General features: G+C 39.9%; 1 protein-coding gene across 1 annotated transcript; it reads right to left on the bottom strand.

The window, feature by feature from the left end:
* Nucleotides 1-483: 483 nt before the first annotated feature.
* gss (glutathione synthetase) lies at nt 484-12,915 on the bottom strand. The gene is made up of 13 exons (XM_034877449.1): nt 12,640-12,915; nt 11,614-11,755; nt 9,629-9,774; nt 9,368-9,443; nt 7,468-7,607; nt 6,834-6,950; nt 5,437-5,517; nt 5,144-5,221; nt 4,935-5,004; nt 3,561-3,755; nt 2,346-2,427; nt 1,369-1,558; nt 484-979 (listed from the first exon to the last, which is right to left on the bottom strand). The coding sequence occupies exons 2-13, from the start codon at nt 11,743-11,745 to the stop codon at nt 856-858; spliced, it is 1,431 nt and encodes a 476-aa protein (XP_034733340.1). The 5' UTR covers nt 11,746-11,755; nt 12,640-12,915; the 3' UTR covers nt 484-855.
* Nucleotides 12,916-13,264: the final 349 nt, after the last annotated feature.

The following is a 13,264-nucleotide window of genomic DNA, read 5'->3' as shown; positions in this document are numbered from 1 at the left end:
GGTGTTTACTACACCTAAATGACACCTTGTCTATTGGCATCGATAGCTTTCTCCTAAATTCATCAAAAGTTACCTTAAGGTAATGTCTCATTTACATATATACACATCAAATATCAGAAAAATATAGGATACAAAAAGTGTACTGTGATAAAGTAGGTAATAAACTGAAGTTTTAACAGTTATATCTTTTGGATAAACATTATTGCCCTGACAACCCATATCTTTAAAGGCCGCTTTCTTAAAATAGGTTTTGTTCTCACATTATATATATATATATATATATATAAACACATATATATACATACATACATATACACACACACACACACACACACACACACTCTCAATTTGAATATACCTTATTTGTATATCAAACACAACATATCAACTGGGGGGTGTCATGGTGATATCTATGAGTTAAAGGTTTGACACTATTTACCTTCAATGCCTCCCCTTACGCAGTTTTATTAAATGAGCATGTTCTTATGTTAAAATGAAGTGTTTATTTACTGGGTGTAAGGGTTCTGAAGTTGCTTAAGCTATGCCGAGACTGTGTATTTGAGAGCAGGACTCCATTTAAACAGAATCCTCATTAATCCTTTTGGAACCACTGACATTGGTAATAAAGGCACATGACACCAAACGCCACTAGAGATAAAACAGACATTTGTAACCGCAGGAGGAATCAACAACTGAGGCTACCCTGCTAGTATTTCTGTCCGGCCTGTCTCAAGTAAGATGCATGTGGGACACACATTCTCTCAGCATTGTTTTCACGCTGTAGCGGCCAAAGTAGTCATTGTCCATGTGGGTATTTGTCTTTGTTGAAAGCCCAGCAGGTAGGAGTGTAAATTCTCAGACAAGGAGAGGATTGTCCAGCACAGCCACGCCCGCTGCTACGCCACCGTCTGAGTGTTCGGAACTCTTGGTCCTCAGCAGATGACCCGCACACTCGTTCATCACCATGTCTTTACCTTTTCTAGGGAGGGGACAGAGGTATCACATATCAAATGTGTCACATTGCTGAACTGGACTAGCGTGGTCCTACCAGACTCTGGTAGGTTTCATATGCACAGAGTGTCTGGCCTCTCTCCACTGACGTTAACTTCCTTGAAGGCGGGTACTCTGTTGAGCTTTAAAACTATTGGATCTGCCCAGAGCCACTCTGGTTCTGCCATTACCAGCAACACGCACAGCACGCTGTTGTGCGGAAAGTAAACTGAAGTCGGTGTTTACGCTTTTGTTTATGTGCAGTCAGTGGAAGCCAGCGAACTGGTGAGCACATAACGACGACATATTTGAGAGAAAACTTAGGAAGATCTTGGCAAATGAGGCAAATTCTCTGTCTAGGAAGTAGTGACTACATACCTGACATATGTTCCAAACACGCCCAGTTCACTGAGACAGTTGCTGATTTTGAGAGGACCGTCTCGTCTCAACAGGTAGTTCTGTACGGGGGTGGGATGGATTTTATCCATCAGAATGTAGGCCGTCCTCTCTGTACTCTCCTTCACTCCCTGCAGGACCTGGCAGATCTCTGATCCATAGATGTTGTTGCCTAGAAAAATTATCAACAACAGTGTCATGTGATTGGCCAGCTTTCTGAAACCTTAAATTCAACAAAAACTGAATACTCCTTTTGACTTGTGAAGCGATTCATTTCATTTATGAAAACAATGGTATGAGCAAAATCCACTGATGGCAGCTAAAGTGCCCGAATGTTCACCGCCTTCCCCGCTCTCCCAAAGTTTTCCCGAGTCACTTCTGCAGAGCAGTGGCCAATGAGAGGGCAGACTTGTGAACGTGCCACCAATATATCCCACCATGTATGTCACTCTTATGTAGAAAAATTCCAGTATGGTGTTACCCAAGGATGTTAACAGCTAGACTGGAAAACGTAGTAGTACCATTGTAGTAATGTTAGCATTGTAGCAATAGCAACTAGCTTTTTGCTAGTAATTTAGGGTTATTCAAACTAAACACAACTTTTTAAGCAGAAAATTGTGTGACTGGAGTAGAAAACGTACCAGTACAGTCATGTTAGGCCAGATATTAAATTATAGAAAATGTATTTCAACCCTAACAACTCACTGCCTGCAAAACATGTACACCGTCGTCATGTTGTGGTGACACAACTCCGCTTGGAATCAGTTGCAGTTGGAAAACGCTGCCTGTGGAAACCCAGCGTTACGCTCTTTGCAGTAGTAACTGTGCTGGTATGAGCTACCATGGAGTTAATGATGTGTCAAACTCTCCTGGTTTAAGAAATGGTTTTCAATGTGGTAGAGGTTTAGGGACTTTCTGCATGGGGAAAGGTATTTCGTAAGAGGTTTCTTGCATTGTACCTCCTCCCTCGCGCTGAGGCTTCAGAACAAACCGGTCTGGTGCTGCCAAGGCCATTGCTACTGTTTTTTCACCCTCTGGTCCCTAAAGACAACAACAACAACAACAACAAAAAGAAATAAAACTAGAAACAGAAAAACATGGCAGGACATATTAGCACAGAGACTTTCAATGCAACAATTTCCCTTTTAATATTTTCAGTTTTAGTTCAAAAATGTATATCTAATATAGCCAAGGGCATGTTGTAGGCCAGAGCTGGGCAATAGATTGGTATTATATTAATATCAGCGTATTAGACTAGATATTGTTTTTTTCCTGGTTTTATTTAAATTACAGTAAAGTGATGTCATTTTCTGAACTTACCAGACTGTTGTAACTGTTCTATTATTTGCCTTTAACCATTTAGTCATTATATTCACATTACTGATGATTATTTATCAAAAATCTCATTGTGTAAACATTTTGGGAAAGCATCAATAGTCAACACTACAATATTGTTGAGGTATCAATATCTAGGTATTTGGCCACAAATATTGTGATATTTGATTTTCTTCATAACGCCTAGCCCTATTTTTTGCTTTGGCTACGTACGCAGACTGATCACGGAAAGTATCTTTTAACTGGCTATACGTGCTGCTCACAGACAGCGTAGGATTGTGTTAGTCGCGGAGCTAGTGCTTTGGGATTGTTGTTGTTTCTTCAGTATTTTGGAGCTGGCACAAGCTGTGAAAACTTTGATTTACTGTCAGAGGACGCAGGTGAGGGAAAACAAGGGAAACTCCCAAAATCAAACTGCCTACACGGTCATTCACAGTCATTAAGTTGTTTCCTGTGTATCGGTAGTTTCATTTAACCCTTGTGTTTTCTTCCCGTTGACCATGCACCGGTTGTCTCCCTGGGTTAAATTTGCCCCAGTCTGTTTTGCCAGTTTATAAAGTATGAAGTACAAATTATCAACCAGTTCTGCGTTATATTTGTTGTATTTGTATTTATTATAAGCATCAACATGTGTGTGTGTGTGTGTGTGTGTGTGTGCATTGCACATTTCTGAGCAATACCCAGCCCTATATGTAAATAAAATTGAGTATATTTCATGCCTTTACAAGAAGAACTTCCCCGCCGCGCTACACATGATTGAATTCAACATAAACCATTTTTGTTTTAAACTCCTCAATAAAAACAACGAAACAACTTGGTAGCATGTGTTATTTTCTCACCATGTCTAGAGTGTAGAGGCCAGTGAACGTTGCTCTGATCTGCTCCACTACTTGGGGCTGGTCAGGGAAGAACTTCTCCAGAACTCCAGGGCTGGCGAGCACCTGCTGGACCTTCTTGGTTCCAGCCAGGTGAGTGCTGATATCTGGACATTTCACAGCCAGAGAGCGCTCCATCAGAAGACGAGCATCCCAAGTCTACAATTCAAAAAACACTCACGTTTAGCGCTCCTTTAGGCAAGAATTCCTATACACCCAGAACATTTAACTCGCCAATGGTTCAGTACAAGATCAGTTCAGTACTAGATTCACACCACTCCTGGGAAATTACTTACTAACACAGATCCTGTACACTGTGTACAGTGTACAATCTCGCAGTTGTAACAAACAAAAAATAAGTGATTATTGCCAGGTTACCTTTTTGAAGCAGTAAAATCCGTCCTCTTAACACTATATAATAAACCTGCTGTGGAGTGATTTGGCATCCCATTAACCGTCAGCCTTATGGATAAGGATAACTGCTGTTTGCTGTACAGATGGCAAAGCCCCCTTTGAGGCAATTTTGTGATTAGTGATATTGGGCTACATAAATAAAATTGACTTGAGATACTACAGCTGTACTTCCTAGATCATATTTAATTATCTTCTTTTTTTGGGGGGGGGTCACATTGGGCAGCAGAGCATAAAGAAAGGAGAGGAAACATGTGAGCCCGGGCTGATCACAGTGACAGAAGAATGAAGTAGAGCACTAGACACGGAAAGCAGAATGCTGCTAAAAACACAACGAACAATGAAAAAACATGATTTTAAAGTCTTAATTTAAAACCATTTAAGCAGCAGCCAGAATTAAATATCACCCCTCCTATACCTTTGACTGAGTTGCGATTTGCTCACAGCTCTTTTAGCTAAGGATGTACAAATAAAAGTTCTTATTCCTGTTCCCAAACAGAGTAATCTGGTTCTTCTGGTTAGATATTTACACAGCTCATCATACAGCTGCCCAGTGCACATATCAGGGTTGGCAGGATATGCATGGCAACTGAATAGCTCTGCAATATTAAAGTCGCCTGCAAAAACTTAACGCAATAATGTGATTATTCTTTAAATTAATCTTGACATTCAAATGAGAGAATAGATTGTTTTGCCACGTGGGGCATGGATTGTAAGAATAATGTGTGGCAGAAGAAGAAGAAAAAAAGTTGTGTATGTCTGTTGGGAAAACCTAAAGGGCTCAACAAAGGTTTCAACTCCTGTCCATGTCCATTCCTAACTAAATTCTTAAAGGTGGTAGTGTCTGCATATAACATAATTTTCTATGTTGCCTGCACTTCAGTTACTAAAAGTAAGAAAACTAGGAATAAAGATTTAAGTGAAGACCTTTTCAGAAATGTAGTTCTCAGGCATGTAGCCATTCCTGAAGTACACCACTGCTACCTCTTGGTCATCACTGAAAAGAGAGGCACATAAATGCACTTTAAGAACAGCTGATCAGAATTATATCATATTATATCTATGTATGACATATAGCTATAATATGTGAATAATATGTTGTACAGCATGCAATTCTTTAGATTTAACTGACATACACAAATAGCCTCTTGTCCTGATCAAGGGATCCTGTTTTGGTAACATCGTCAAACCGCTTTCTCACTGTGCTTATGTTCCTGAAACACAGTGACAGTAGTGTGCTGGTTACAAAGGGTGCCATTTTACACTATTCAAAAATGCAAAAAGAGGCATTACAAGATAAAGCAAACTAAATGACAATCAACATACTCCAGTTCATCAGGTTTGTTCTACTAAAAATGAACTAGTATAATATCAAAGACAATGTTGGCTAAAGCCAATGGGGAATGGCTTCCTTGGCACTCGTGCATACCTCTTCCACAGTTCGTTCTCAATGTATCGTTGATCAAAGATGTTCCTTTGGCCCTCTTCCACCAGGAACATGACGACGGCTCTGTAAAGACAACACATGCTCCTGTAAAACACGCTCACTGCTACCTTTAATGAGCCTTGTGGACCTGTGGTTACTCTGAATAGTCTACAGATCTTACTGCCATTGTTTTGATCAACAACTTTCTTCCAATCGTAAACACAACTGATTTTACAATACTTAATACATTGCATTGCTATTAAACTCAAAATCAGGCCTTTAAGTTGAATCAGACTCAATCAGTGACATATCAATCAAAAAATCGGTCTGTATGAGTTATAATCCCAGTGAAATGTTATCACATCAGCTCCTTCAACTTGCGCAGGATTCATCATGAAGCAGAACGTGGCCGTTAGATTTGCACATAGAAAAGGAGTCACTCAGTTGAATGGCACCAATACTCCAAGTCTTGGCGAAAAGACACAAGACACAGCTCCCGCCATCCTGCTGGGAACCAACAAAGGCCACACAGGTCACTGTGCGGTGCCCGCACACGGTCTAGCAGGACGCCTAGCAGAGAAGTCGCAGTCGGTGTTTCATTCTTTCACGCTTGCCTATGTGCCCCTTGTGACGTAGAGATGTAGGTGGACGCGGAGATGGTCTTGCTTGTTCGCGTAGTTAGGTTTATTGCTGATAGCCTGTTCACCTTTAACTTTGTGTTTAACCTGATGTTTACATTGGAAAACTGGCAGAGTCAGAAGGAGACTGGGAAGTTGATTTCCCTATCCCGATGAGCGACTCATAGTCATGAGAGGGAAGCAGAGCTAGTCTTGCTAGCTTGAGCTCATCTGCTCAACCTTTCTTCTGTAATTACTCTGTTTACACTTGAAAACTCAAGCCAGCTGCCTAGCTAGCCCAGGCTAGCAGAGTTGGCAGGAGAGTGGCAAGTTGATTTCAAGATCCTAATGAGCAACTCATTGCCACATGCCATCAACGTCCAGCGGCAAACACAAAAAGCACAACTGATATTTGTCAATTAAACAATTTAGCATAAATTTTGCAAATCTGACGGAGAGGCGACCAACAACATAATGCCAAGCATTTCATTCCAGCGGTGAGGGGTATACCAACATCAGCAGAGATCTTATTCCCCCCAAAAGACTTGATCCACCATTAGTTGAGGGTATGGGTATGATGCTGCTGGTATTTAAGAAGCAGAGTTTGCATATTCCACCAGAGGATGTTTTTCCTCTAGACTCTTTGTAAGGGGAATTGGTTAATCCAGCACTTGGTGTTAAGCTAAGTAAATCAAACGGTAAGTAAGTAAAGTCAGGGGCCTCCATTAGGCGAGGACATGTAGTTTTAAAAGGCCAAGTTGAGTGGATGTACTTCATTCCTACCTCTCTGATCCATAGAGCTCCCAGGCTTTGGCAACGGCCTTGGCCAGACCAGCTGCAGGGTTGTTGTCGAGGATCCGCCGGCTCTCCTCCAGTTTCCCAGCCACCTTAAGGACGTGTCTGTCGAGCGAGATGAATGATACGCACGGCATTGTTGCTCACAGAAAATGATATGCAATTATTTCTTTCTGACTGCACTTTAATCATTTCATGAAAACCAAAAGAGCCGATCACATTACTCTGATATTTAATTAAAGCAACAACACGCTCTAGATTAACTAGGCAAAATCTTCAACGCAGGAACGGTTTCTGCCTTAAAGGGTTCCGTAGGTAGCTTTTATCCATTTATTTTTGTCATGTCGGCTGAAACTTTCACTGTGTAGGATCACACAGTTTCATCACCAGCTGTAACAATGTCATCATTACTTTTTGTCCCACTAACCTAATTATTTTCAGCACAATTCAACGTACAATATGTGCATTTCTGCTGGAAGGGGTGTGCGTAGGGGTCTCTCATTTGAAACACAGACTCTTTGATGACATTGTGAAGTTGCGTGGAATCATGGGAGTTGTTGTTTTCATTGTTCAACAACCAGCAATGCTGAGTCTATAGGTTGTATGCCAATGACAGACTTACCGATGTACATCTGGCGTGCGTGAAGCGAGACCTCCGAAACTGGCAGCAAAGGTGTTGATTTCTATCTGTTTCAAAGACGACGACCCATCCTCTCCCTGGTCCAGCATGTAGTCAGACCGATTGAGACCCAACACAATAGACTAGAAAAAAAGAAAAGAATTACCATTTAGACTTATTGGATCACTAAAAGGTTATGATCAAGGCAGAAACTTAAGCTATTTGTCGCATTGTGTTGTTTAGACCTGAAACAATTAATCGATTGAGGGAGAGATAATGAATCGCAATGATTTAAATAACTGATTTATTTCTCATAACCTTTCAAGCAAAAGTACCAATCTGTCCCTATTTCCAGCTTCTCAGTTGGAAGCATTTGCTGGTTTTCTTAGTTTTTTTTCTACAAACTATTTAAAGAAATCCCCTCGGGCATTGTGGTATTGTAAAGGGTTATTGTAAAAGGTGTTGGGTTATTTTATCTCTATTTTCTGATATTTAATAGAGTGCTGCAGGAAGAGTCCCATAACCCAGAAACGAATGTTGTGGAAGTTCTCTGTATAGAAGGAGAGGAGAATTTGTGAAGTGAGACTTTGTTGAAACAAAAACAAAGACAGCTGAGCAAAAGTACTGAGGTTTTCTTCTGTGGAATTTTTAATTATATTTTGCAAAATCTAAATGGCAAAAACAGTTAACAGCTGTAACAGTGTGAGTGTCTGGCGCAATTAAACAGAAAACATAACAGTCTTATATTAATTGTTCCCTAGACAAGAGGAGACCTTGTTTGGGAACGTTGCTTAAGCTTAGAAAAACAAATCATAACATGAAAAGTTGGAGCCGTTTCTACGTCATTTCTGCATCTGTCCCCCATCCTCAGAATCTCTAGCGGTTGTTTATATTAGCTGCTAAAGACCACCTGGTGTCATCTGGTCACGTACGGTAAAAAAAAGGTCCCAGCTCTGCCCCCCTCATTGATAAACATAGCATCTGTATCTTTCAGACTACAGGGCACCGGCCTTCAATGGGTGATGAGTCAACAGACAGCTGTTGATTGTTTTCAGGAAGGACACATACACAAATTAATTGAATGTAGTAATTTAACACAAAACCTAGTACATTAATAATAATAATACATGAATATTTTAAAAGGATATATGAAATCATGCTTGAATGGAATTTTCCCCTTTACACAAATTAGAGTATTTGCACTTTCACTTCCCTTGTCTCAGAGTCATTGGGTTTTTCAAACGGGTTCTTGGTTAGATGGCTGAAATAAGGTTTGTGGTTAACAAAAGCTTGGCCTGGCTTACCAGATGTTTTGTGCTGGGATAAAAGGAGACGCAGCGGATGTCAGGCCCCTTCCGCCACACAAGCTAAAGAGATTTTCATGCTCAGTTCTACAACATAAAATACTCCACTTGTGACTTCCTTTTAAGAGGCGGTTACTGATAAGTGGCTAAATGAGTCTACAAACGACATTATGCCAACACGCAAAATCAGGCAGAGGATTAAAGTGGCAACAGAAAAGAAGAAGTCACCATCAACAACTGTCACTTACACATAATTAAATCAGCAAGATTATCAACTTCTAATAAACTGGTTCATAACAGAACAAATTATAAAATGCTATAAAAAGTCAATCCAAGTGAGTAGGTGGGTATGTTCATATCTAAATTCAGATTGACACCTATTGAATGATTAGCCTTTCTGAAGATGAACGACCGCTACAGTATCTGACAAGGACCGCTGCAGTATCTGACAAAGCAAGATCTTCAGTCTGGCTTTGTTAAACAAAAACAAAAAAGCAAAGAACATAACCATTCATCTTGAAACATAAACAAGAAATGATAAACGTTATTTGTCTTGCTAGCACCATCGTATTTTAGATGTTTGTGGCTAGACGACATACCTGAGACCTTCCTTCTTTTAGGATTTGTTGGTGGATTCTGAAAAGCCTTGCAGTAAAATCATCCACTGCAATGGTGCTATAAACAAAGAATATCGCCCTGTTAAAATCCTGAAACTATTTAATCAACATTATACATTAGTTGTCACAGATTCACCCACATATTTGTTTAGGAGTATAATATTGGCATGCTGCTAGTTGAAACTACAAAGCAAAGCCACATTTCCAAGCTACCGCCATAATTATTGTTGGCTCATCTCCTACCTAGCCAGAGCCTCTTCCAAAAAGCCTGGATCCTGGCTGATCTTGTCCACCAGTGTGTTGTAGTGTGTTTGCACTGCCAAAGCCTGGAGGAATACAGCCTTAGGCACAGGTGTTGGGAAGAGTGTAAATGGAGCGTACGTCACCAACTGAAAAACAAGTTGTAAAATGTAAGAAAAGAATGCTGACTTCAAAAAAACTATTCATCCCAAAACACAAGCACCGGACATGGAATGTGAGGAATGAAAACAAGCACTTGGGCTAAGAATTCCTGTAATTGCAAACACAGGCTTAATAAAGATCTGTGCCAAATCCTGTACCACAAAGCAGAACAAATTCCTAACATGGCTTCACATGGAACAGGGCAGGTTTAATGGCCCACTAACAGCCCACTAATATGAAATAATGTCCTCCCTTACTGGCGCAAAATACATGTTCAGATCTGGTTGCTATAGAAATTTCTGAAAAGGTAAATATTTTTCCAATGCAGTTCGCATGAATGAAAATTCAAAATAAAAAGAGGCAGAGCTGGTTTTATAACTACCGTATAAGTCCTGTTCTCTCCCCCCCACACACACACCCACTACCCCCTGTGGTTACTAGGAGATACTACTTGAGTGATTATAACTTTATTACATTATTTATTAAAGCACAACAAGACGCAGATTCTCAACCTCTCTCTGTGTAACGAACCTTGTGTTTCTGCAGCCTTTACGCTATGCCAAAGAAACTACCAGGGTTTAGGAGATATAAGGCGATTATTGCCACCAGTTACAAAGTGACATGGTTAATAAATAATGGAAAAGGGACCGATTCATAGCCCATAGGTCAAGAGTTCAGTAGACAGATGACGCTAGACAGCATTACATAAAACAGCGTGGCCAGGCCAGGCGTAAAGGCGCAGGCAGTTTCAGGGTGCTTCGCGGTGCTTTCGCCTCCTGTCTGAAGCCGGCGTGAAGCTTAATATGCTTAGCCCCATCTGGAAGGCTTGTCACCAAAACTTCAGTTTTCTCTGATGTGAGGTAAAATGAAGAATTTAGGCCACAGGAAGTTTTATTTTTAAGAAAAAAAAACGCCATCTTGGGCTCACATTGAAGCTTATAAACTTGCCAAGTGTTATATAGAAGTGAGGCAATAATGAAAAATATGAGAATTTGTCAAGCGAACAGGGATTTATTTTTATTTTTGGATATGTTGTGGCTGATATTTTAAAATAGAGTGGCAGGCAGCAAGCAACAGAATCTTATTTCTCTACTTTTCCCTTTGTTTCAGGATAACCCTCCAAAATTCTGGACCTGTATGAATATTTATGCAGTTGTAGTACCTTAATATTTACACTTCCGTCATTGATTTTCTACGATTGCTGTATTTCTCTTATTTTTCCACTGCAAAAATGAAGTTTGTGCAGGAAAATAAGGTAATGTGAAGCCTGAACTTTAAAGTTGAACAGATTTCATCACAAAAGAGACAACTGTTGCAAAGTGAAGGGTACTGAATAATGCAGAGAGAGTCTCTGAATTGACAGATGCCAATGCCTGGCAATACTATCTTTTTTATATTATGTCACATATACTCTATATCCACAGCATTCCACTTCTGGGATTGCTCTCGTTCTGCCGGAAGTTTTGCCTAACGTCACGCTTTACAGATGTCCCCGTTACCTTCTTTGTGTTGTAATTTTAAACTCTGGTGGATTTATAAGGACTATGGTTTACTGCTCCTCAGATCTCTGCAGGGTAAATCCAGACAGCTAGTTAGACTATCTAGACTATCTAGACTAGTGCTTAGCACAGCAGAGACGATAGTGATTGGTTTAAAGAAATTCCAATTAACCAGAGCACATTTTTCTCCCATTCCGGAATGCTGCGTGGACTTGCCATACCTTCCTTTGCAGCGCTGTGGAGGTCTGGCAATGTGAGACCATGTTATGTATAATATTACCATAGTCTGTGCAGGCCAACTAAATGTCTCAGTTTTTCACTTCCTACCTCTGATGAGTTTGGGGTCTCGTGGATCCTCATTAGAACACCTTGCAGAAGTGCTGCATCTTTTGCCACATTCGCCAAGTCTTTTATCAGTGCAGTATTAGACATGATCTTATCTGGTATCCCCTGGGCCATTCTGATTCACCTGCAATATGAAAAACAGTCAATGTGGTAAAACAGTATAAGATATATTACGTTAAAGTAAAGTAAACTGCTGCTCTTACATAACCAGCACCACTATGCTACCGCGTGTCTTTTTGCACATTACATAGACTGTCGACAGTATGCATAATTGCACATTTTTAACAAAAATTTCGCTGCTCTTATTTTCCTCATTGTATATATCTTCTTATTTTTACTTTTTTATGTTGTTTACTTGAATGTTATGTTTGTCTGTGGACCAAATTTGTTATAAATGTCTTGTTACCGTGGGATAGAGGGAAACGCAATTTCGATTTCTTTGTATGTTTTGACATGTGAAGAAATTGACAATAAAGCAGACTTTGACTTTGACTTTTGACTTTGACTTAAAGTTGTGTATTTCACTACTGATGTAAAGACAAAAATCATACAACATCCCAGAACATAATGGACATAACTTTAATTGTTGTTAGCACTTAGCACTAAACCTGCATACTCGTTTAAATATAGCCTACCTGTTAAAAACTAAAGGGACAATACTACTACTAGGTTAATTCTGCTACTAGTACTAATAAAGATACTTAGCAAGAATAAAAAAATTTTGTTGTTGCTAATGTACCAGACTGTAGCATAATTAGCACATAAAGACTGAAAAAACTATAACAAATCATGCACGCAATAAAAATAAGAGATCATAGATTTTCCCACTCCAATTCTCATTTTTCTGACTATTCCGACAACACCTAAATGCAGCAAGAATTACATCAAAATCAGTAAGTTAACATACATAATAGTAAACCGCGCATAAAGTTGCTTCTTGTGTAATATTATAGGTGTTATAGGTCCGTGTTTATAGTACTAACACAACAACACGTGTAGCTTACTTACCTAATGTTAACTGGGCTTTAAAGTTAAACCAGGAAGCTAACGTCGCATACGTTGAATACCGTCGGATAACGTTAGTGCCTGACAACGTTAGTCGTAAATAGATAGCAATGTAGGCTACCTATTTGTTCCTGCTCGACAGGTACAATGTATCCGTTAGGTTTGTGTTGCCTTTGGAAGTACACTAGTCTTTTTAACTACAAATAATGTCGTTGAAATAGCCGCTTCTGATGTATGGGATTCAGATGTACGCTAGCCAGTAGCAACCGCTGATTGGTCGGTGGGTGGGGGGACTGCTATTGGCTTAACAGAACTACTTGCGCCTACAGCCAATCAGGGCCAAAAACGTCACCATAAAAGATTGCAGACCGGTCCAGCACTGAACTGACTCAAAATGCTGACTGAAGAATGAGACAGCACTTTGTCAGATTCACGTTGGGAAAGGGCATTTGTGCGGTAGTTAATAATAGTGTGTGGCTAATAAACAAAACAAAGTGAAAAAATAAACGGAAATGTTACGACGTGCAAAGAACAGTGACGATGAGGTGGTTCACGGTAACTATAAAATTGTGAAAAAGTATTTATTAGTAGCCTAGTTAGATAACACCAACTAGGAATGACTTTCCTC

The sequence above is a fragment of the Etheostoma cragini genome, chromosome 7 (assembly GCF_013103735.1).
Source record: "Etheostoma cragini isolate CJK2018 chromosome 7, CSU_Ecrag_1.0, whole genome shotgun sequence".
Lineage (NCBI taxonomy): Eukaryota > Metazoa > Chordata > Actinopteri > Perciformes > Percidae > Etheostoma > Etheostoma cragini.
The sequence above is the reverse complement of the archived record's forward strand: the minus strand, read 5'-3'. Positions and strand labels throughout refer to the sequence as shown.

What these genes read in the sequence shown, in the direction of transcription:
- gss (XM_034877449.1), bottom strand. Translation starts at nt 11,745, where the DNA reads ATGGCCCAGGGGATACCAGATAAGATCATGTCTAATACTGCACTGATA. An exon ending in GAGCTCTATGGATCAGAGAG is followed by an intron (nt 5,518 to 6,833) that starts GTAGGAATGAAG and finishes TTGTCTTTACAG; the next exon opens with AGCCGTCGTCATGTTCCTGG. An exon ending in GTGTTTGGAACATATGTCAG is followed by an intron (nt 980 to 1,368) that starts GTATGTAGTCAC and finishes TCCCCTCCCTAG; the next exon opens with AAAAGGTAAAGACATGGTGA.